The 22330-nt window shown below is 39.8% G+C and overlaps 1 protein-coding gene across 9 annotated transcripts in view; it reads left to right on the plus strand.

The window, feature by feature from the left end:
• Positions 1-21536, plus strand: part of TRAK1 (trafficking kinesin protein 1) — a 138489-nt gene extending 116953 nt beyond the window's left edge. For 4 of the 9 annotated variants that reach the window (XM_049817206.1, XM_049817208.1, XM_049817209.1 and 1 more), the window contains 4 exons: positions 31-347; positions 4526-4855; positions 13608-13710; positions 18577-21536. In XM_049817206.1, the coding sequence (XP_049673163.1) occupies positions 31-347; positions 4526-4855; positions 13608-13710; positions 18577-19375 (1549 nt within the window). In that variant the 3' untranslated portion in view covers positions 19376-21536. Of the gene's footprint in view, positions 1-30; positions 348-4525; positions 8723-13607; positions 13711-18576 lie in introns of those variants that run through there. The other 5 variants (XM_049817205.1, XM_049817213.1, XM_049817211.1 and 2 more) reach the window with 4 other exon arrangements.
• Positions 21537-22330: the final 794 nt, after the last annotated feature.

Raw genomic sequence — 22330 nt, forward strand, 5'->3', positions numbered from 1 at the left:
TGTGTGTATATGTCCTCTGTTATGTTTTAGAAATGAAGACAGGATGAAGAAGCCTGGAACTCCAGGGACTCCAGGCTCCAGTGATCTAGAGACTGCCCTTCGTCGGCTGTCCCTCAGGCGGGAGAATTACCTCTCGGAGCGCAAGTTCTTCGAAGAAGAGCAGGAAAGGAAGTTGCGGGAACTGGCAGAAAAGGGTGAACTCCGTAGTGGTTCTGTTACCCCGACAGAGAGCATCATGTCACTGGGAACTCACTCCAGATTTTCAGAATTCACTGGATATTCAGGAATGTCTATCAGCAGTCGCTCCTACCTGCCAGAAAAGCTTCAGATTGTGAAACCACTAGAAGGTGATAACAAAGGGCCTCGGCCTTTATCTGTTCTTCTTAGTGACTCTTTGTGGTCCCTTATCCATCACCAGAAAGCAGGAAATCTTTGCAATACATATTCTTTTTACTTTAGAGACAGTAATCCACGCTGTTGGTTTGAAATCTTCTAATGACTAGATTTTTCCACAAGCCTTAAAAGTGTTAGGAAACAATTCCAGCCAAGGCAGTAAAATAAACGTTAGAGGCCACACATGCATCAGCTGTGCAGCTTTACGTCTGACCTAAATCTTAGTGTTGCTATTTCATACTTACAAAAGGAAGGTGGTTGAGTATCTGAAATCTAAGCAGCAAGAGTATTAGTTCATCAAATTTCAGTTCTGAAAATAAGTGTCTGGAAAGACCTTTACCTACTTCAAATAGTCCAATTGGTCTCATAAGACTATTTTTGTGATTAAAAATTACCTCTGGACTTCAGTTGGCTGTTTGAGTGGCCATATATGAGTCTCTATGGCTTTGGGTTTCATGTGTGAAATAGTTTGTTTTGAGTTGGTTTGTTTTTTGGGTTTTGGTGGGGGTTTTTTAAGTCAAATTTCCTCCATATATTGTCTCAGAAAAAGGCAAGATATAGGTAGATGGTAGTCAGGGCTAGAGCTTTATTCCAAAGTGCATTTCTGTAGTCTGTCCTAATAAAGCTGACAGAACAGATATGGTATAGTCTACCTGGCTTTCTTCAGTCCTTTCAGGATGTTGCTGGAAGCTAGTTGAGTAAAGTCCTTCAGGTTTAAAAAAAAAATGAAGCTGTTTTCCTATAGTACTTCACAGATATGCTAGTTAGGTAATTTAGCTTTGGTTTCTCTCTCCCTCTTTTCCTTTAACAGAACTCTTGTGTTACATTACATTGTGTGTGTGTTTTAATTGCAAAAGTTCCGTTTTTTCATCTTTTTAGAACAAATTTTTTTCATCTATAAGGAGCATTTACCATGACACATAATCAGAAGCAAAAATAACCCTTATTGTGTCCTGAAGAAAGTGATGCGCTGTATCTACCTATTCAAATGAAACAGTAGCCATAGTGCACAAGTCCATACTGTTTAGCAGATTTTAGTAGGTTGTTTTCATGACTGCTTTTAAATGATCATAAAAATTCTTGTACCACATGAGGGAAGGGATGATCCAGCTTTGTTTCCATTACTGGTTGCTACTACTGTAATAGATTTCTGTCACCATCCCATTATATCTGCTTTTTTCTTCCAATAAACTCTTGAAGTCTTTATCATCTTTCTATCTGTCTGGGTTTTTTTTTTTCCTGGTTTTGTTCATTGTTCTCACTGAGTCATTTTTTTCCTCAAAATTATTGCACCTTTTAAAGTACTTCTCATGTTTGGTTTTATATCTCATTTGTCATGTTTGTGTCTGCCTGTTTCATAAGTTTAGTATTTGTTATCTTTTATTAAATAGAAGTTTATGATTCTGTTCCTCACTTCAGCTTAGTTTCTTTCCTGAGTATTTTCCATGAGGTTTAAATTATTTCTTTTTCAACTTCATGGATACTTTCAGACTACTGGGGCAAAATAGTCTGCTGCACCTGCAGACTGTTGTTAGTAGTTGTGCCTTTGGGTTTTATTACTGTTTTCCTAAGGGTCCTCATGCCATAAAATGGAGGAGATCAAAATCAGTTCTATAATACATTTCAGGTTAATGGTTTCTACTTCTTTAAAGCAATCTTTTAAATCCCACAGTAAAATGAATAGGGTGACAGAAGCTCTAAGAAATTAATCTTATTCTTTTGCACCTATAAAAAAACCAAACCAAAACAAAACCCACCATGTTTTCCTTTAGTTGAATAGAATGATTGCTGATGTGACTTGCTTTAGTTAGTCTAGTGGGATTTTTGATTTGGTTTGTTTTTTAACGGGGCATCTACAGCTTGTTGTGCCATAAGCAATAAGTAGCACTCCCTGTGTTATGTAGGAAAACTAGAACCTTGGACTGATTATATCTTCACCCACTTTGTTGCAATTGTGGCAGCAACATGTCATGAATTTCTAAGCTTTCTCTGACCCCCATAGTATACATGCGGTCATGCAGGTACCAGGAATAGAAAAACAAGTTTAATTTACTCCATCCGTATACTTATTTTGCTCTCATATTTCTTCTTGCTTCAACTTGGCAGTCCCACTGTTGCACACTAATTCCCTCATGCCAACTTTTTCTGATAACATAATTTACAAAACTGTCTGGTGTCAATAGAGCATGTAGTGTCAATAGAAATCTTAAAGCTCAAAATGCAGGTATTCTGGTGAATATCTTTCCACAGGAAAGATACATTAACAGTTAAATGCTTGTGCTCTGCAGTTTTTCTGAGCTTTTAAGTTTTGGTGAGCTTTAAGGTGAAAAAGATGACATCTTCAGAACCTTGTTTGTAGAAATTAATTAGCAACAGGTTTTTATACTTGCAGTGCAGAAGGAAATTTTGATTTCTGTTGTTCTTTAATTTTTGAGAGTATTGTCATACAGCAAAGCTCTGCTGCTTGCTTAAGGCTTGACAATATCTGGCACTTCTCCACATTCTGGAATATTTCTTTTGTATAGAAGCAAATAACTTGACGTTTGTGACAGTTCAGAAATAAATACAAGTTATAGGGATGTCTCTTCCCTATGGTTATTTATTTTGGGGTTTAATGGTTTCTATTTCCTGAGCCTCAAGCATGCCTCTTTAGTCTCTCAAAACTTACTTTAAATAAAAGGGAAAACAAACAAACAAAAAAACCAAAACCAAACAAACAGAAAAGATAGGGTTGTTATCCAAAGTAATCTTGCAGATCCATTTATTCTGAGCTAAAAATTACGGATTTTAAAAAAAGAGATGGGCTTAATTAAAATGCTGTTCACTGATTCCAGTCATTCTAAAAAAAGATTTTTTTACCTGTTCACCTCCTATTTACAAGAAGCTTCCTGTAATGCAATATCCTTATAGTGAAATGACAATTTTTCTCATTCCATGGGATTTTTCTTAGATGCAAAATAACATATATAAGAGCCATCCCTTCCCTAGTTATGACAGTAGTTTAGATTTTTACATATACCTTGCAACGAGTTGAACGTTCTTGGTCTTTGAATACTGGTGGTCTGTATGCCACCTTGTTGAGCGAGTCACTATTCTGCTTTGGGGAGAGGGGACAGGAATAAGACAACAAAAACTTCTCTGATTTGAGCTTGCAGAGATGAAAATGAAGATGTTTTGTTTGTGTCGTAGGACCTGGAATGTATGGTTTTAAGTCACATGTTACAACACAGTTGTGATTGGCTGGCACATAGGAAAATGTAGACCCTTGCAAGCAGTGTTTAATCACTACTTGAGGAAGCCAATAAATCCTCCCCTGATTTCAGCAGGCCCATCTCAGTGTATATATATATCAATTTAACCTGATGCCTTGCTGTTTCTGACTCGTGTCCTATTGAATACTGAATATGGAATGCTTTTATCTGTAAAATGCACCTCTTTCCTTACTCAAAACATTTTTCTGCCAAGGACAAAGTTACAGGTACAGTAGCATTTAGTTGTATGGTAGCTGAGTTCCTGTAGCATAGGTGCCATACAAGTATTTAGATTTGATGTATAGGTCAGTGGTGTTACCTGCTTACACGTTCCTGAAGTTGATGCGGCTTTCTAATGTATGGTAGAAAGCTGAAATTGCTGTGCAATCTATGTGACCGCGGTCCTCCCATTAGCCACCGGTAGTAAATTCTGGCATGTTTTCAGCACCTTTTCTTAGTGTGAGTTTAATATGGGAATATGTGGTATATGTTCCTCTTCAAGCTTTCTGTGATGATGCTCAGATCAACTGTTAAATATAAATTCTTTTTACTCCTGCTGAATCCCATGAATTTAGGGGGATGAGAATGTTGACGGGGAGGGGATGTGCATGTGCACAAGTATGCCACATCTTACCACCAGACTTTGCCTATCTAAGCGCTGATGTGATCAGTTTATTTCGTATTGACATGGAAATGCTGAAGAGTAGGTGAAGCAGTTTTGCCTTGTAGCATGTCTTCCTAGAAATACTAAAGCCAGAAACATTAAAGGTTTGGAGCTCCCAAACTTTTGCTCCTCTGGATAAACAAGGTGGGATTTTCTGCCACGTAGGTCCCGGATTGATTACTGATTTATTTTGGTTGTCTTTCTGTTCCCTTCCAAGGTTCTGCCACTTTGCACCACTGGCAGCAGCTGGCTCAGCCTCACCTGGGCGGCATCCTGGACCCGAGGCCCGGGGTTGTCACCAAGGGCTTCAGGACCCTGGACCTGGACCTGGATGAAGTGTACTGCCTTAATGACTATGAGGAAGATGAGACAGGTGACATTTCTTACAAGGGCCTAACTACCTCGACGCCAGTTCAGCACACAGAGACCTCAGGTGAGAGGTCACAAGCACAAGTGACTGTTTCAGACAACAAGAATAACCCCCGCCAATCTCAGGCTTACACAGAGGAGATGCAGGAGTCCGCGACTGACGATGATGAGGGGTCTGGTGAGGGAAACTCATTAAGTCCAGTAAAACTGACATCTTTACAGGATTTTGATTACTGGGCCATTCTCGCATCTCTCCAGAACAGCATCCATAGCATTGCTTTGTGTGTAGCATCTGCACGTTAATGCGTGCAGTAGTTAGAACATAACCATTCTAACATTGGCTCAAAAATCCTTTCTTTAATAATCTTTTAATTTGACTTTTTTTTTTTTTTCCCAGTAACAGCATCTGTGGTCAATATTTTACTCTTATTTTGATAAGAGAAGGCTGCTAAAAGGAAGTGGTTCATTCACAAACCTTTGTGTGGCACGTATGCAACTTGTATGTGTATTTAGTGCACACTCTTCAGTGTATGTAATGTATGGACAATATATATTTTGTATGCCTATAGCACAGATATTCTTCTGACTGTTCATGAGAGGTGATGGTATGCTTCAGATTTTTGTACTTTGGGAAAAACCCAAAGATTAAATGATGACAAAAAGGTGCATTTAAGTTGCCTTTGCTGAAACAAATGGAAGTGCCTTGAAAATCAAGCAAAGACATTTTGCAAGTTTAATTCAGTTACCTCAGATACAGTTACCTGTTTTTAAATTCCCTCTGAGATAAGGTATCAAGAGGATGTTTTTATGCAGCAAATAATGACATTTCCCTCATTCCATCACACTATTAAATTCTATCCTTCCTATTTATACCATATTAAGACTTAAACATTTTTAGGTGACGCAGTACTGCATAAGTTATTAGATATTCTGAACTGACTTTTGCAGTCTATTATTGCACAAGGTTACAGGTTCTCAGACTATAGATTTGTTTTGAGTTTGTGTGGTTTATTTTTTTGGTTTTTTGGGGATGTGTGTGTTTGTTTTGTTTTAATAAGCTATATAGGAGTGTTAGTCTTCATTAAGATTTGCCACTGGTAAAGAATTATATTTGGTCAAAAATCAGAAAACTACCAGAACTCCTTTTTCTTCAGACTTCTTGTTTTCACATAACTACTTTAAACTAAGACACTTCTTTCCCCCTCCTTTTTCTGGAATAAATCATAATTTTTTGGCTGGTCTGTGGAAGATTAGATTGTCTCAGGGCTAGACAATAATATTTCTGTTATTTTAGTGAAGTGCAGAATATCCTCAGATCTTAATGAAATGGCAGTTCAATGCTTTCAGCTATTGAATATAAACTACTTTTTTGCAGTCAGTTGTATTAAGATTAAACTTTGGGTCATAGAATCATTTAGGTTGGAAAAGACCCTTAAGATCATTGAGTCCAACCATAAACTAACATTGCCAAGTCCACCCCTAAACCATGTCCCTAAGAACCACATCTACGTGTCTTTTAAATACCTCCAGGGATAGTGACTCAACCCCTTCCCTGGGCAGCCTGTTCCAATGCTTGAACATTCAAACCCTTCAATGTCCCTTTCCTTTGGCAGAAATTGTCTTTGTTCTATGAGGTCTATTGCCCAGGAATAATGATTATATTAATTTTTTATATTAATATGGAAATAAATACTGCCTCTGGAGTATTTGTGTACAGTTTAGGATATTATCCAGGTTTTTATCAGTTTGAAGAGTCTGAATAACAACAGCAAGAGAAGCTGGAGATCTAGGAAACATGGACTGAAATAGTCAAAGACTGAAATAACTGGCGTTTTTTAAGGTCTACAGAATAAAAGATTCAAGAAAAGATATGATTCATTTTAAAATGTGTTGCTGCAGGGAGGAAGGGAACAAGCAGTTCTTCATGTACTCGGGATACAATAACTGCAAAAAAAAAAGCTGTTTGGGTTGCACTTTGGGTGAAGAATTTTCTAATTGTAAGAACATTCAACACAGGAACATGTTGAAAATTTGGAAACCTTATTGTCGTGGAGTATACACAGACAAGGATAGAGATATAGTTTAGTTCTTTGGGGTTTTTTAAGAACAGATTTGTAAAACATCTGTGGGTAATGACTTGGAAGAGTTGTTTCTCTGGAGGAGGAAAATAAATGTAGACCTGCACTGTGATTACAAAATGGCAAGAAAGACTAGGATTTCCCTCCATTTTCTTTCTCCTTTACAATTTGAATACAGGTCACTGTTACCAACAGGTTATTCCCTGGTTACTGCTGATTTTGCCTGGGAAAACTCTAGTTCTCTCAGACAAGGTTTTTAACCATATTCCGTACCTTATAAATTGGCAAAAGCCTATGAAGTTGTCCTAGTAATCTTATTTCATCTTGTATTGTTTGCCAAGTAATTTTAATACAGTACAGCAATAGAGAAGTTGATCAAAATGTGTAACTTTGATGTGTAGAATGAACAAATGCACTGAAAACTTTAATTTCTCATTCTTCCCTCAAATTGCCCAGCTGCTTAGGATTCAGGAGCATCCATGAGCCACCACATCATTATTGGTTGCGTTACTCAAATGAAGTAAAGACACTACTGTAGCTGCTTTTTGTTGAAGCAGTCTGTAAAGTGGTATACAAGGAGAAGGTAATGGTGGATGTTATCAGACTAGGCAGTTGCTAATGTGGCGGTGCTTCTTAGGATCCACAATGTGCCCGCTGAAGAATATCTTTTGGGACCAGAGATGTGTGCTTAGCTTATGTATTTCTTTTGTATTTAAATTTTGTACAGCCATTGCTCCTCAGCATTCTTCCTGCCTCTCCTAGATTTCTGTGTAAGAAATGCAATGCAGGTAGGGGTGTGTGTGGACATGCGGTTCCTTAGAAGCACTGTTAAAAGCACAAGGTTGTGACCTCATTGCTTGCATGGTTCCAGGGGAGATTCCAGGCGGCAATGCACAGAGTAAGCTCTTGCTGGGGAACGTGAAAGTAAAATAAAAAGGGAAGGAGAAAGATATCTTGGATACAATATTTAATGATAGTGCTTTTGCTTGTAATCCAGAATAGCTCTGTTGCGGAAAAATCTAGTTCAAGAGGTTTGTAAAAGCCAGAAAGTATCTCCCTGCAGCTGCCATTGGCAGGCCATAGAGCGTGCTGGTCTAGAGCTACAGGTCTTCTAACCTGAGAACAAAACGTCTTTGGAAATACAGCGCCTAAGTGCCTACAAGGACCGTTTCCAGCAGGTGTAAGTCATCATAGTCTTTTGGATAGGCATCTGCTTCATTTGAAACGTGTGCTTTGAGGCTTGTATCTTACCTTTTTTGCACTGGAGATGTTCTCTAGCAGAGTACTATGAGGTCCTATTCTTGCTGCCTTTTTGTGGGAGAGCAGAGTGCTGCTCGAGATGAGCCCAAGAGAAGTCATTTTAACATCCAGGCTCAGGAGAGCAAGCATTGCTGGTAGTGCCAAAGGTGTCTTGTAGCCAAAATAAATGTATTCAGAACAGAGTATCAGTTGTTTCTTGTTGAGTGATGGATAGAGTCAGAAATCATTCTGACTAAATAAGAAAAAATTAGGAACCTTGATTTTTCCTGTCCCTGTATTGAAACCTGTAGTATCCGTTGATACATAAAATAATTTCCTTACCGTATATGCAGATTATATCCCAATTATGGCACTGAACATTTCAGAAGAAATTAACACACATGTAATTTATGACCTGCAGTTGGTCTGTAGGAGCTGTATACTGTGTGCGGGCCCAGTAACTTTATGGAAGATTGTAAATTCCGGAATTGCAACTCTAGCCTGATACCCAGGAATAGGTTGAAATTTGTGTATCACTTAAGTAGCCTCTCAGTATAATTGGAATGGTAAAGAAGTTATAGGGATAGCAATGTTAATACCATCTAGGACAAGTAATTTTTGCAGGACAAACTTTGAGTAACCTCAATATATTTTTTTTATTCTTTGAAAGAAACTGTATTATATTATAAAACCGTACAGAGTCTGTGTTGGGGAGAGGGGTTGTTGGGGTGGGGGGGGTGGGGGTGTTTGGTGGGGTTTTTTGGTTTTTTTGTTTTAATTCATCGCCTTTCAGGTTTCCCTTAAACATACAAGAAATCCCAAGCCATTCAAAGCACTTAATAATGTTGTGAATGTTCTCATTTTGAAGTTGGAAGGGCTACACTTGATTTGGCATGTGTTTAGTTGCATGCTAGTATTGGGTGCGTGAACTGGTCTTTCAGTACTTGTGTTTGTTAGTTCCACTGATGGATTGCTTTGAACAGACATGTGCACGGCATTACGGGATCAGCCCTCTTGTACTTCGTGTTTAGACCTTAACCACGCCATGGAGATCTTTCCAAATCACATAAACAGATAATGAATGTCTTATGTTTGAGTTGGTTTTAGCAGGATTACTATACATGCTTCTAAGAGATTACCATTGTACAGAAAAGCAATATACTTTGTAACTTTTCTTAGAACCAAGGTATTGATGCATATTTAAATGTATTTTATTTTCAAATGGCATGAATATTTCACAGTAATTATTTCTTTAAGAAAAGTCTGTCAGCAGTTGCTATCTGTGCTGTTAAAATGCTAGAATTTTAATTTGGGGATCCTAGCCTGCATAAACTCATGTTGAAGCCACATTAAATACTTTGAATTCTTTTTACATCTGTGCTTCGTGGTTATATACGTATGAGGAGACCTCAGCCAGGAGAAAGCTAAGAAAATCCTGTCCAAAGAATACCTGCCTTTGTTCCATTTTTCACCTCTTGCTGTTCCCAAAGGCAAAATGAATGGAAAGTTTGTGCAGATTTTCAGGAAATAATTGTATTGGCGATTTGTTTGAGAAATGTAACAGGAGTAACAATCCTGGCATAGACGTACAAATTCTTGGAGGTTTTGAGCATTCATGGTTACCCCTGAGACCAGTGTTTTCCAAAGGACATCTGAAGGCACCTAATACCTTTAGGAGAGCACCGTGCTCACGTTTTACAGCTGTTGTGTTTATCACCCATCTCCATTTTGTTGTAGTAGTTAACTCGGGCATCGGCTCCAGCATACCCTATATTCTCCCAGTTCTATCAGCCAGGAGTTCTCCGTACAGGTACCACTGAGTATTGGAACTCTCGCCTTCAGTCACCCAGAGGGGTCACTTCAGAGGGGGTGAACTCTGCTAGATTTAGAGAGTATGTGAAGCAGCTGTCATGTCCTGTGGATCCTAATGGGGTTTCGTGACCTAGTTTTCAGGAATTTCACCTTGCCCAAGAACAGAGTTGGTGGCATAGACTGGCAAAAGTGAAGTCCATAGCTTGTATTGTGAATGAGCACACTGGAGGAAAAAAGTGCCTCTTAATGGTCCTTCGTTATCCTCTTCCAAAGCAGACAGAGCTTTTTTTTCTATTCAGCAATAAGATAAACTTCGAATGCTTTAAAACACCATCTGTTGCTCTAAGGACTTCCCAACCTGATTCACCAGGCTGTGCTAAAGAGATGCCCAAATTCTACTGCTCACTCTGCTGACAGAGCAGGAAACCAGGTTTTCCCCTTTTGTAGAAATGATGAGCAGAGTGGCTTGCTTCAGAGTTGGACTAAAACCTTTGTGCCAGTCTGGATCAAGTCATACTCTGAAGATTTCTGGTTGTTTTGGTTTTTTTTAAAGTTCATTTTTGCATAAATCTGTATTTGCCAGAATAGATGTTTATATAAAATGCAAAGATTTACTGGCCGCTGAGAGCTCTCTACCTCTTTGCTATTCATCTAGTGTAACAGCGAATTTGAGTTTGGAACCAAGGGTACAAAAGTTAATGGTGTTTTAGTATAGTTGCCTCTTACAAATCTACCTCGGTCTCAATTTCTTGATGCCTTTTTGTGGATGGGGCAGGCCACTATTTCACCTACTGTAATTTAGTGCCTTTCTCTGCACAAGCTGGTTGAAAAGCCAGATTAAACGGTCTTTGGAGGGTTCCCTGAGCAGAAGATCGTGTCCTAAATGCATCTGTTGTGCTGTTTGCACCTAGCAGAATGGCCCATAATCTCTGAGTACTGGAGCTGGATCTGAAACAGCTCTGAGCTATATAAAATCAGCTCTGTTTTCAGTGGGGAAAGCTCTGTTTTACCAGAAGATGGAGCTCTCTGCAGTCAGTTTGACTAGTACCTGCCTTTTTTTTTTTTTTTTTTTTATTTATTTTTTTATTTGCAGTATTTTAAAAGATGCTTTACAACAGTGTGTGTGCTTATAGGAAAGTCTCAGCTGTAAAGTTTTGCATTTTTCCAAAATTGTTTGAGAGAGCTTAATAAAGTAAAGAAACATTAATGACTGAGAGACAAAATGCGATCCAGTGGCAATCTAAGGTTTAGCTTGAATTTTAATTTAGGGGAAAAATGCACATACAATTTAGCTTATGTTTTCCTGATGGATAAAATTACATGATGTTTGTGTAAATTTTGTTAAACACTGAATTATGTACAGATTTTTTTCATGCAGATGTGAAGCCTCATTGTTAATCATCCACTACTTTGAAAAAGAGGGTTTAAATAAAACATTTTGTTTCAGATGGAGTCACATGGAGCAGATGTTTATATTTAAAATAATACTTTGCTGTATGTACGTGTGAAGATAGTCTCTCTTATTATAACCTTATGTATTACTTCCTCACATATTTATACCAGCTCAGGATATGGACATTATGTAAAATTACTAGGTTAGGAATGAATCATTTTGTTTCTATTTTATAAACTTTGTTCATTTACAGCAACAGGTTCTTACTCTTTGTATTGTGTCCAAAGGATGGAAAATGCTACAGCAATATGATACACCCCATTGTTGACTGATGGAGGATGAAGCTGGTACAGGACTTTCTTAGTGGTATTTGAGGGTAGAATACATCCTTGGAAATTGTTTGGGTTTTTTTTTTTTTTAAATAATTTCAATTTGTTTCCTCTTATTTGAGTCAGTGATTTCTCTACTTTTAGCAGCCTTCTCCTATCTCTGACTCATTAATAGCAATGAGTCTTGCTTTTGCTAATGCAGCTACGTATCTTCAATGTGCCTGTTCCCAATCTGAGCGGATGCCCAATGGATATTACAAATGGGGAAAATGCACTTACTGTATTGCAGCTATGTGCTTTGGGTTGAGCTTGCAATCTTAAACCAGCATTGCTTTATTCTGTTCTCTATTCATCATCCAGGGATAATTGCTTTGTTTCTACTTGATTTATGTTGAAGTCCTTTGTTTTCTCTAAATAACCAATTTTTTCATGTCCAGTTATTTGAGCTCTTTCTCCAGATTTTCTTTTAACTCTCTACAATATGGAGAGAATCATGATTGCTAGGCTGTGCTCCCTTGTAATAGCTTTTATAGTACTCACACTAATCTCTAAAGCAGCTGGATTCCTGAAGCATCATAATTACCGTCTCTGGAGGTGAAGTAGAGCTTGTTGTTATGTTATGCTGTGCTAACATTTGAGTGTGTTAACATGACACTCCAGTGGGTTTTTAGGAATAGCCTTCTTAATGTACAGCGGTACATTTCCAGCGCTAACTCAAAGTTACCTCACATTGTATGCTTAGCCACTTCTGCTTCCACTGTTCGCACTCCCCATGCTCTAGCCTTCACACACTGCTTATATGTGTTCTTAAAGGACTCCCTAACTGCACACACTAGTTTGGAGCTGTGATACTTTATATATGAAAAAGGGAACACAGCCACAATTAAGACTTGCCTTGCTTCTGCTAAGCATCTCTGGAAGTTTAGAATGGCGTCTGGTCTAGTTGGTCTGTCTGTCCTTTGCAATGTGTTGAGTAGTTGTGTACTGTGGTATTAAAATGTGGCTTAATCAGAATGGCTCAGGGTTGGGTAGGACTGAGAGGGAGGGAGCTGCACACGGGTTTTATTGTGCATGTCTTTTGACCACTGCTAAGTTTCGTTACTAAGTAAGAGAACCTATGCAATCATGATATCTTTGATGTAATATTTAACTCTGGGTGTTTTTCAACCAGCTTTTCAGATGCATGGCTCTTAAATTTTGTAGTTATTTTGCAACAGCCACAGCTGCATTATACAGCAGGTTAGTATATCCACAGAAGTATCTCCATTAAGAAGAAAGAAGTTGGCCGCCTAAGTCCTTCATTTTTTAAATTGAGCTGTATTGCTTCTTTCCCAAATTACTGATATACTGACAGAATGGCATCTTTACAGCAGCATTTGTGGGGAAAATTATTTACTACACTGTTTACAAATATTCAAAAACTGCTATATTGTGCAGCTGAGGACATACAGTCTTAAAGAACCTTAACACATGCACAAGAGAAATGTCACAGATGTACAGTAGTGGATCCAAAATATTACCACTTTCCTTACTGTGGATGTAAAAAGTCAGAGAGAGAGAAACAGTGATATGTGTCTGTCCCCTCCCCACGCCAACAATCTACATTCCTGTAGCCTTAGTGAGCTGGATCCATTACTGAGAAGTAATGGGGATACCTTTTTGTGGATCAATCTAAAAGCTGAAATGCATGAGCATTCAGAAAATCGTAGTGCTCCTGAGCTGGTACTAGAAAAACGCTGCTTGTAATTTCCCACTGATGAAAGTTGCTCGTTTAGATGAGGACTAGTATTTCAAGCACTGCCTTTTCTAAATTTGGTCTGAGCAAGAGTTAATCTGCAGTGTTAGTGATCATGGGGAAGTTTCAACAGCTACTTTTAGCACCGGCCCTGGAGTCCTAGATGTTTGTTTTGGAGAACAAGTGTCTGTTGGAACACTGTAGCACTTCTGTGTTTCACTTTTCTTGCATTGATCCTGTCTGAGGTACCTCATCACTTTTTGCATCTGTCTTATCAGCACACAGAAGTTTGGTTTTCCCCTTTTCTGTGTAAAATGCAAAGAATTTGCTTTTTTCTAATTTAGTACCTCATCCTGGGAAGTGCATGTCACAAACCAACTCCACCTTCACCTTCACCACCTGCCGCATTCTGCACCCTTCCGATGAACTCACACGAGTCACACCAAGGTAAGGGTTTCCCGTGATGGCAAAGCGTTCAGCTCTGTCAGAGTTTTCCCTGTAAGGAAATGCAAAGTAATGGCATAAGCAAAAGCATTAGCTGCACTGGTGAATTACAACACCCCCCTGAATTATTCCTCCCATTTTGAGTTACCTCAACCTGATTTTATCTGAGAGGCATGCATAATGTTTTAGAAAGCCAACGAAAATGTCTTAAATGTTGTTGACTCTAGTTAAAATATTGCAGGATCATAACTAAGTTGGCTTCCAGTATCCAAACCAGACTACCCTTGATCCCAAACTAGTTGTAGTCCTGATGTGTCAGCAAAGAATGTGGTCTCTCGCAAAAAAATACGAGATTTTTTCAGGGAGGAAAAATCTGTATCTTTGGTGCAGGAGAAAAAGGGGTTTGCAGGTAAAGAAATGTAGAACAGTATCCAGGAAGTACATGAGGAATGGAGGAGGAAATATGTCTTAATCAAAAAAAGGAACAGTCTGCTTCATTCCTTGGTATAATTGCTGGAAATGAGTTCATAGTAGCCAGATTGAAACCAACGAACTGGCTTAGTAATAGCAATTGGCATGTATACGCAGTACATGCCGATAGAAGGCAATTCTATAGCCCTATAGAAGGTGAAGATCTGAGAACCAGAGGGGGTGAGTGAATTTCATACCTGAAGAGGGAACTTTCCTTCCTTAGCAAATTGGTATTTAAAGAAATTTTTTTCTGTTTAAAAGGACAATGCCTCATCCCTTTCTCTGCCCCTTCCAGCTCCTGTGTGGGAGTGTACCGTTGTGTAGGTCCCCATTCAGAGGTGATGTGTCTAGACTTGTTTAGACACAAGATGGGCAATGACTACCTAAGGAACGCATGAAAAGTAAGGGCATTAAATATGCAAACCTGCGAGGTGGAAAGGAAATGGATGAGGATCAAATGTAACTTTTTCCGCTTCCCTTTCTGAACTAAGTTAGTTAATCGTGGCCTGGCTGGTTTTTCTTTACTCTCTTCTGTCTTCCTTTCCCCTCAACACTGTTACTGGAGAGATCTTTTTATATGGCTGCAGTTCTATTTTAATTTTCTTATTATTGTTGAATTGCTGTTAACTGTGGTCATAGTAAACTCCTTGATTACATTGGTTACTAAATCTAACAAATCAGCCATAACTGATAGCTAAATTCAGTACATTCTCAGGTGCCTTAGTTATGCCAAAGTTCATCATTCATTCAGGAGGAAAAAGAGCAAAATAATATGATGTTTTCAGCAGACATGTTTAAGGAGCTCCTCCTTACCAACTATAAATGATTCTTCACAGGTCATGTGAGGAGGACGAGGAAACTGCATTATGTCTCGTTATGCTGAGAGGAGGTATAGGGCAGACACTATGACCCAGCGTGGCAGGGGGTGAGCAGCACTGCCGGCAGCCTCTCTGTTGGCAGGGCCATGTGCAAGGAATGCTAGTGTGTGTGGCACCAGCTAACCCAAAGAGGTTTGATATTTACCTACCTGGCTGTGTTTTAACCTAGCCTCTAACTGAGGTGACGCTCTAACCTGACTAAATTTCATCTAGCAAAATGAGGTGCTCATTTATTTGTTTCTTTTCTCAGTCTAACTCTGAAACTGTCACTGGGCTGAGTGGCTGAGGCCAGTTTGAGTCTTTTTCTGTGGTTGTGTCCAGGCTGCTCTGCAGTGTTGGTCAGTTTGATGGGGAAAATATTTCCCAGTTAAAGCAATACCAAAATGAGCAAACAGACCAAAAAAAAGCAACACTTATGTAACAATCGCTTTCTTGCAGGGATGTCTTTTGTTTTTTTTAATTGCACTGTAGCGTATACCTTTGGCTGACAAATTAGTAGAAATACTAATCTAAATATCTGTGCAATTGAAATCTGGAGCTGGAAAGAATGAAGCTGTTGGAGTTAATAAGCCACTGGAGTGCCATAGTTTTCATCTCATGACTAGGACATCTTAGAAGCCTGATAGTAAACACCCCATGTCTGGGTTTCCAAAATGTACTTGGTAGTACCCTGTAGAAAGTCAGTTCACGCAGTAAGTTATCTTTCTTTTCCCTCCGTCATGCTTTTCAAGACTCCTGTACTTCTGCGTTTAGCCAGTGTGAGAGATGCATCACAGTGGCTGTCCATGAACTAGAATCAGAGCCATGAAGGTCCAGCTTTAATCAGTGCTTAAGAGAAGAATTGTGATCTAACTTCTCCTTTCTGCTCAGCCTTGCCCTTGTGCGTGCTGCCGTGGGTGCATGTGGCCTCCTTAGCTCTGCTGTGGGGTGTCCTTCTCCCCTGTCCCTGATTCAATCCAGGCAGAAAGAAGAGGATCTAAGGAGGGAGAGCTTGCCTTAGCACATCTGCCACATGCACTGACAGCCACAGCACACAGGGGGGTGCAAGGAGACCAATTCTGGAGCCACTTAGCAAGGCTGGTTTTCACGTTGCACCACTCTTAATACTAGTTTTCTAAAACGTGTTTCACTACGGTTTACAAGGAGGAATATATGGGAATCCTCTTGCTGAATTGCAACTGCAGGGTGAAAATCCTTTGGCAGTTTCACTTGCTTACAGTAGCAGTTGGTACAGTTCCAAATCACTGCAAGAGATCATGTTGGTCAGATCCTATTTAGCCATGGAAAGAAGACATGACTTGAGACTTCATACCATCAGGCTATTATTTCCTTAATTAAGGAGTGCCTTAAAGATATTAAAGTACTGCTGATTTTTAGAAGATCACTGGACTAGAGTTTGTAGTGTTACGTTAACTCATGTCACCCAATGACTATATACCATGAGATGATGATCTAAGCTCATCACAAACTGTGGCTCAGAACAAAACATTCCAGGGTGTCTAACCTGACATGCATAGTAGTGTTGGCTACACAGAGTTCATTATGTAAGGTGAAATGAGACTGCAGATTCCAGTCAAGACATCATCTAGGCCTTTTTGTCCTTATGGGCAAAAAGGGTGCAATTCATTTATCAGCCTGGGTCTTCTCTACACCTGGAAATCCGACCAGATTGTCTCAGTGTGGCTATTTGATGCATTTCTTGGTACAGAGAACCCAACTTAAGTTAAAGTTATGTGTTATGGCTAAGCCAGTCCAACAGCCTGGCTCTGCTGAAAAGGGAAGATCCCGCTCTTTCCCCTGTTCTTTCCTCTCCCAGCTGCTTAGTTTTCCTGCTCTCTTGCATTGGCTTTGGTTTTTGTGTGACTTTTTTCTGAGTGTCTTCTGCTTGCTCACCTGGCAAGATGAAGGGGAAGAGTTCCTTCCTTGAACAGTGGTGAGCTCTCAGGTCAGTGAATTCTCTGTTAACATCGTGTTGCATTGTTCAAGACCCTTTAAATGCCATTGGAGGGGTTGAATCCACGCCTAGGAAATATTACCATGGAATTCAATTTTTCGTGCATGTATACATGGCAAAAAACATCACTTGAGCATGGTTAGAAAAAGTTGGAAAGCTTTTCTTTAAAGGTGCATGGAACCCTTGGGATTCTCCCAAATAGAGGTTAATTTGGAGTGTCATGGATGTCATACATGCCTTGTTTCTGGAATAACTGAGTACACCACGCCTTATTTAGTGAATGGCATTCCTTGGACTGCCATAAATTTTGAGTGGGGATTACCCATAGGTAAACATGCTGTGGCTAACCTGATCTATTAGGAACAGGTTTTTGAAGGATGGCACTGTAGTGCCAGAAACACCAAAGCCTCAGTGTCCATGAGAATCTCCTACTGTGGCACAGAGGATTTGGAATGTCTCCTTTGTGTTGGTAATTCTTTGGAAATAGGTGCTGCATTCAGTCTGTGTTCATTCAGATGGTTAGCTTGTGGGGAGAGGACGATCTGCCAGAATGAATGCTATTTTATATGCCTCAAGAAATCCCAACCACTAATAACTAGCAGTAGCGTGCTTAAGAAAACAAAATGCTGTACGGCACTAAATGTAAGTCTGTAATGTCTGTCACTTGTTCTAAACGTGCAGGTTATTGCCCACTTAATATTTTCTTGTCCACTGCCTGTACATAGTTTGAGAATAAAGAACTGGAATTGGGGAGCAATTTAAGCCATGTTTCAAACTACAGAAATTCATGTTTTACCAAATTAACACTAGAATGGCTCTTTTTCATGCTTGGTTTGCTGGTGAGTTGTCAGTTACCTATTGACAAATTGACAACCAAGAGCTCGACTATATTTTCTCATCTCTTTTGATGACTATTCACACAACTGTGCATCTCCATCAAACGTCCAGTTCCCTATCCGCTTACCCATAAATGAAAGCAAATTCAACAGAAGAAGGGTATGACCTTACAGAAGTGCATGCTGATGATGATGCCAACTTCTAGCAGCTTTGCTCGAATGCTTCCGTAGCAAATACATTCCCCTCCTCCTGTGCCGCTCTCTCTGCTATGACCCAGCAGTACTAGAAGGACTAGCAATTCTGTATGCTCAGAAGTGACACTAAAGAGTAAATCTTGTCTTGCTTACACCATCGGTCAAGTCCCCCTGTTTCCTTGTCTCATGGAAGCAACTGGGAGTTGTGACAGCCAGTAGATCAGGAAGAAAAACCGAAGGTGTTGATCACAAATCTGTCAATTTAATAGTTTATCGGAAGAAATGGGGCGAGGGGCGGGGGGGCAATGCATTAATCCCATGAGACTGGGTGGTGAAGTATGCAAAGTCGAGAGATGCTTTTTGTAAGAGATGATGGTTTCGCACTTGTCATCACATTTGCGAGGAGCTGGGAACTGTCAGCTTCCTGTGTGCTCTAAAAATGGATAAAAGGCCCTGTTCAGGGTTAAAAATCTTGCTTGCAGTAAGTTTTAATTCCCTAGGGGAGAGAATAATTTGCCTGCTCTTTTGTTTTCAGCCTTAATGCAGCACCTACTCCAGCTTGTGGCAGCATTAACAATTTGAAAGGCACCCCGGTGGCTACTCCCTGTACTCCTCGGCGTCTGAGTTTGGCTGAATCCTTCACTAACCTCCGGGAATCCACAACGACGATGAGCACGTCTCTGGGGCTGGTGTGGCTGCTGAAGGAAAGGGGCATCTCGGCAGCAGTGTACAATCCGCAGAGCTGGGACAGAGCCAGCAAAGGCACCCTCCTGAACACCTACCCCCCTAAAATGGCAATCATTCCTTCCACTCCACCAAACTCACCTATGCAGACACCTTCTTCATCCCCTCCATCTTTTGAGTTCAAGTGCACGAGCCCACCTTATGACAACTTCTTGGCTTCGAAGCCGGCTAGCTCAATCTTGAAGGAGGTGAGGAATAAAAAGAACATCAGGAACAGTGAGAGTCAGACTGACGTGTCTGTTTCCAACCTTAATCTCGTGGACAAAGTCAAGAGGTTTGGTATTGCCAAAGTTGTGAGTTCAGGGCAAACGTCAGCTCCTCCTTTAACTGATGACCAGGGACCTCTTCTCTGTGGGGCGCAAGGACCGGTGAGGGCCCTTGTTCCTGGAGGCTTGGCACCAGACGGTCTCCCGTTGGGCTGCCCTGCCGTGACCAGTGCCATTGGGGGCATCCAGCTGAACACTGGCATCCGAAGGAATCGGAGCTTCCCCACCATGGTGGGTTCCAGCATGCAAATGAAAGGCCCGACATCTCTCACTTCGGGGATCCTCATGGGAACCAAGCTCCCGAAGCAAACTAGCTTACGATGAAGGACTTTATTTTTACAGCTAGTCTTTTTAAATAAAAGTACTTGGATTCTTTCTCCGATCTTCTTTTCCTTTCCCCGTAGCCTCTTCATTGCCTCTTGAGTCTGACAAATCAACTTTGTGCCTAATGGGAGAAATGTGTAAAGTTTGTATAAAATGTGTAAATATGTACCAGATCTGTTGTAACTAATTGGATTATTTTACTGTTCAATTGAGTGCAAAAGTCTCTACGTTATGATTGCTGTAATAAGGTTAACTTGCTAACCTTTTGAAAAGGTTTTTTTTTTAAGATGCACTGAGAGAAAAAAACAGAACAAAACCAACAAAAAATAACTTGACTAGGAAAACGTGAATTCTGTAGCTAGCCTAACTTGAGTCAAAGGTGCATGGGAAGTTACTGAATGTGTTATGTGAGACCTCGCATTACATCACTTGAAATATGGGAGCATTTGTGCTTTGTTAAATGCTGAAAAAAAGCATTCATTTTAACATGTGGTAGTTATAATTTTGCTTCTGTAGATGAGTTGAGCTGAGTTATTGGAGTGCCTGGCTATTATGCCTGAACAGATGAAACTTTTTTTTTTTTTTTTCTTCCTTGTTCTGTATTCTCTTCCCCAAGATGATAAACTTGAACTAATACTGTGTTGAGGTCAGCAGGCCTACTGGTTACCTGGAATATTGACATATTTCTACCACCGCTGTTTCATTTGGCACGCTTATACACTCTGTGCGACTTCTTTTTTTTGTTTTCTTTTCATTTGTTTTTCAATGCTGCACTGGATTGTGGAAGGGAAAATGCTTTACTGTGTGTTGCTGCCACTGAAACACGCTTTGTCAGTGCCCCCAAAGAAAACAGTTTTCACAACTCATGAGGTAAACATGGCAGTGACTTCCTAGAAGTCAAAGTTGCGGAACAGATTGACAGATAAGAATGTTATAAAAGAACATGTAGCAAAACCAGTATTAGGAAAAGGTGTGTCCTTGAAACCTCAGCAGAGAACCACGAAAAACATTTAGTAACAGAGTGGTACAAGCTGGAAAGAGCAACTTTTAGTCCTCATGCTGATCTTCAGGTTTCGTGCATGTCAAGGACCGTGGCCTTGTAAGCAGGGTGAGAATATTCCCCACCCGTTTCCATTTTCAGAGGAACCTTTTTCGTCCAAAGTTGGACCTTAGCATAGGTAAAATTATGGGAAACTCTTTATTTCACGGTGGTTTTAAACTGAAAAAATACCTCCTGATACCAAACATATATCCCCCTGCTTTTTTAGAAAGGAAACAAAAGACCTCACGCAACCTTTAGTTACAGCCAGGTGATCCTAATCTATATTGCAATTTTCTTCTCTGTTTCTCCCAAACTTCTGCTGGGTGCTTGTAGAAAGAATTGAAATATCCTGGAACTGGAACAGGCTGGAGGGAGCTTGTGTCTAGAGCTGAACTGAGACATAGGGGTTTTTGGAAGGGGAGATGGAGAAGAGCGAAGGGGGGAGGGTTTAACATCCACTTTCTTTTCCTTGCACTTCTTGTGGCATCTAAATCAAGCTCCCTGTTTGTTACCATTATCACACTACACGTAATTGCCGTGAATTGCTGTTTGTACCAGACTGTTACTAAATCATTAGCACTGATAATTTCTTGTATAAATGAAACTGTCTTAGTCTTTGTGACGAGAGATAGGTGGGTGGGTTTTTTTTCTGAATGAAGTAGTTACTGCGGTAGTGCTATGGACACTAAGGTTATATTTTGAGAAAGAAAAAACACATCGGTCAGTTACTGCATGTGTTTGAAGACTTCTATTTATTCTATGAACTTACAATGTTTTAGTAAAATGTCATCAGCTCTCTTTGCTGTTGTATGTGTGCACTTATTGCAAGTAAATTTAAGTATCTTTTTATTTGAATGTATCTTAAAACAGTAGATAGAAAAACAGTTGATTCTGAAAAAAATCATGGACTTAATGGACCATTTTATATACCCAGAGGAAGAAAGCAATACCACATGAGAACTTAAAATGTGGAAGTTAATCATGCAATCGGGAAGTATTATTTAGCCTTTAAATAAGCAGTAGGAGCTGTCCACCCACCAGAGAAAGCAATTGTAACACATCAGAAAGGTGAAATATAAATTTTTCTTCACTAATACCAATAAAATAACAGAAAAGTTGCATTGTTGTGTATTATTCAACTTTGTTCCTGTTCTTTTAAGGTGATAAATCTTCCACCTGGATCCCTTACTTTCATTTCTCAGTCAAAGCAAAAGAAGAAGCCATCACCACGTTTAGTTTTTAAACTCTTAGACACAGAAGTGGTTGAAAAGTTATGAGATTTTAAGGTTGCTGGAACTGGTGAAACTTAGGTCAAAACAAGAATTATAGAAGTGAACGTGGTTGGTTTGCTTTTACTTGAGTTCCAAGAAAGCAGAATTGGATGTTGTGTGGTTTGTGTATTTTGAGTGGGAGACGGGTGTGAATTCTCCCACCTAATATGATGCAAAATCTGTAGTGACAAAATATGACAGTACAGAGTAAGGAGGAAATGTCCTGTGTTTTCCAACAGAGACAGAAGTGAGGTCTGCTGTTAGCTAGTGTCATCTTTACTGATGAAGGAAACAGCCCACTGATTAAACACCAGGTAATGAGGAACACAAAAAATCCTGCACACGTAGTGAGAGCTAAGTAATGCTAGAAGAGCTCCCTGGAGGAGGGAGTAGTCAGGCAATAATTCATAGAAGTATTTGACAGCCTCATACCTTGAGGAGAGGGATGTTTGTGAGGTCAGGATGAAAATAATACCATTTATATCACATACTTGCTACAGTGAGAAAGCTGGTCAGCAGTAATGCCAAAATAAACTTTTGGAGGGCTTGCACGAGTATGACGCAGTGCATACGACAACCGTGAGAAGGGCTGATGCCATGCTGGGCACATTCAGGTACGGTGTTGGTGACTATAGAGACTCA

This window comes from Accipiter gentilis, chromosome 14, assembly GCF_929443795.1.
Source record: "Accipiter gentilis chromosome 14, bAccGen1.1, whole genome shotgun sequence".
NCBI lineage: Eukaryota > Metazoa > Chordata > Aves > Accipitriformes > Accipitridae > Astur > Astur gentilis.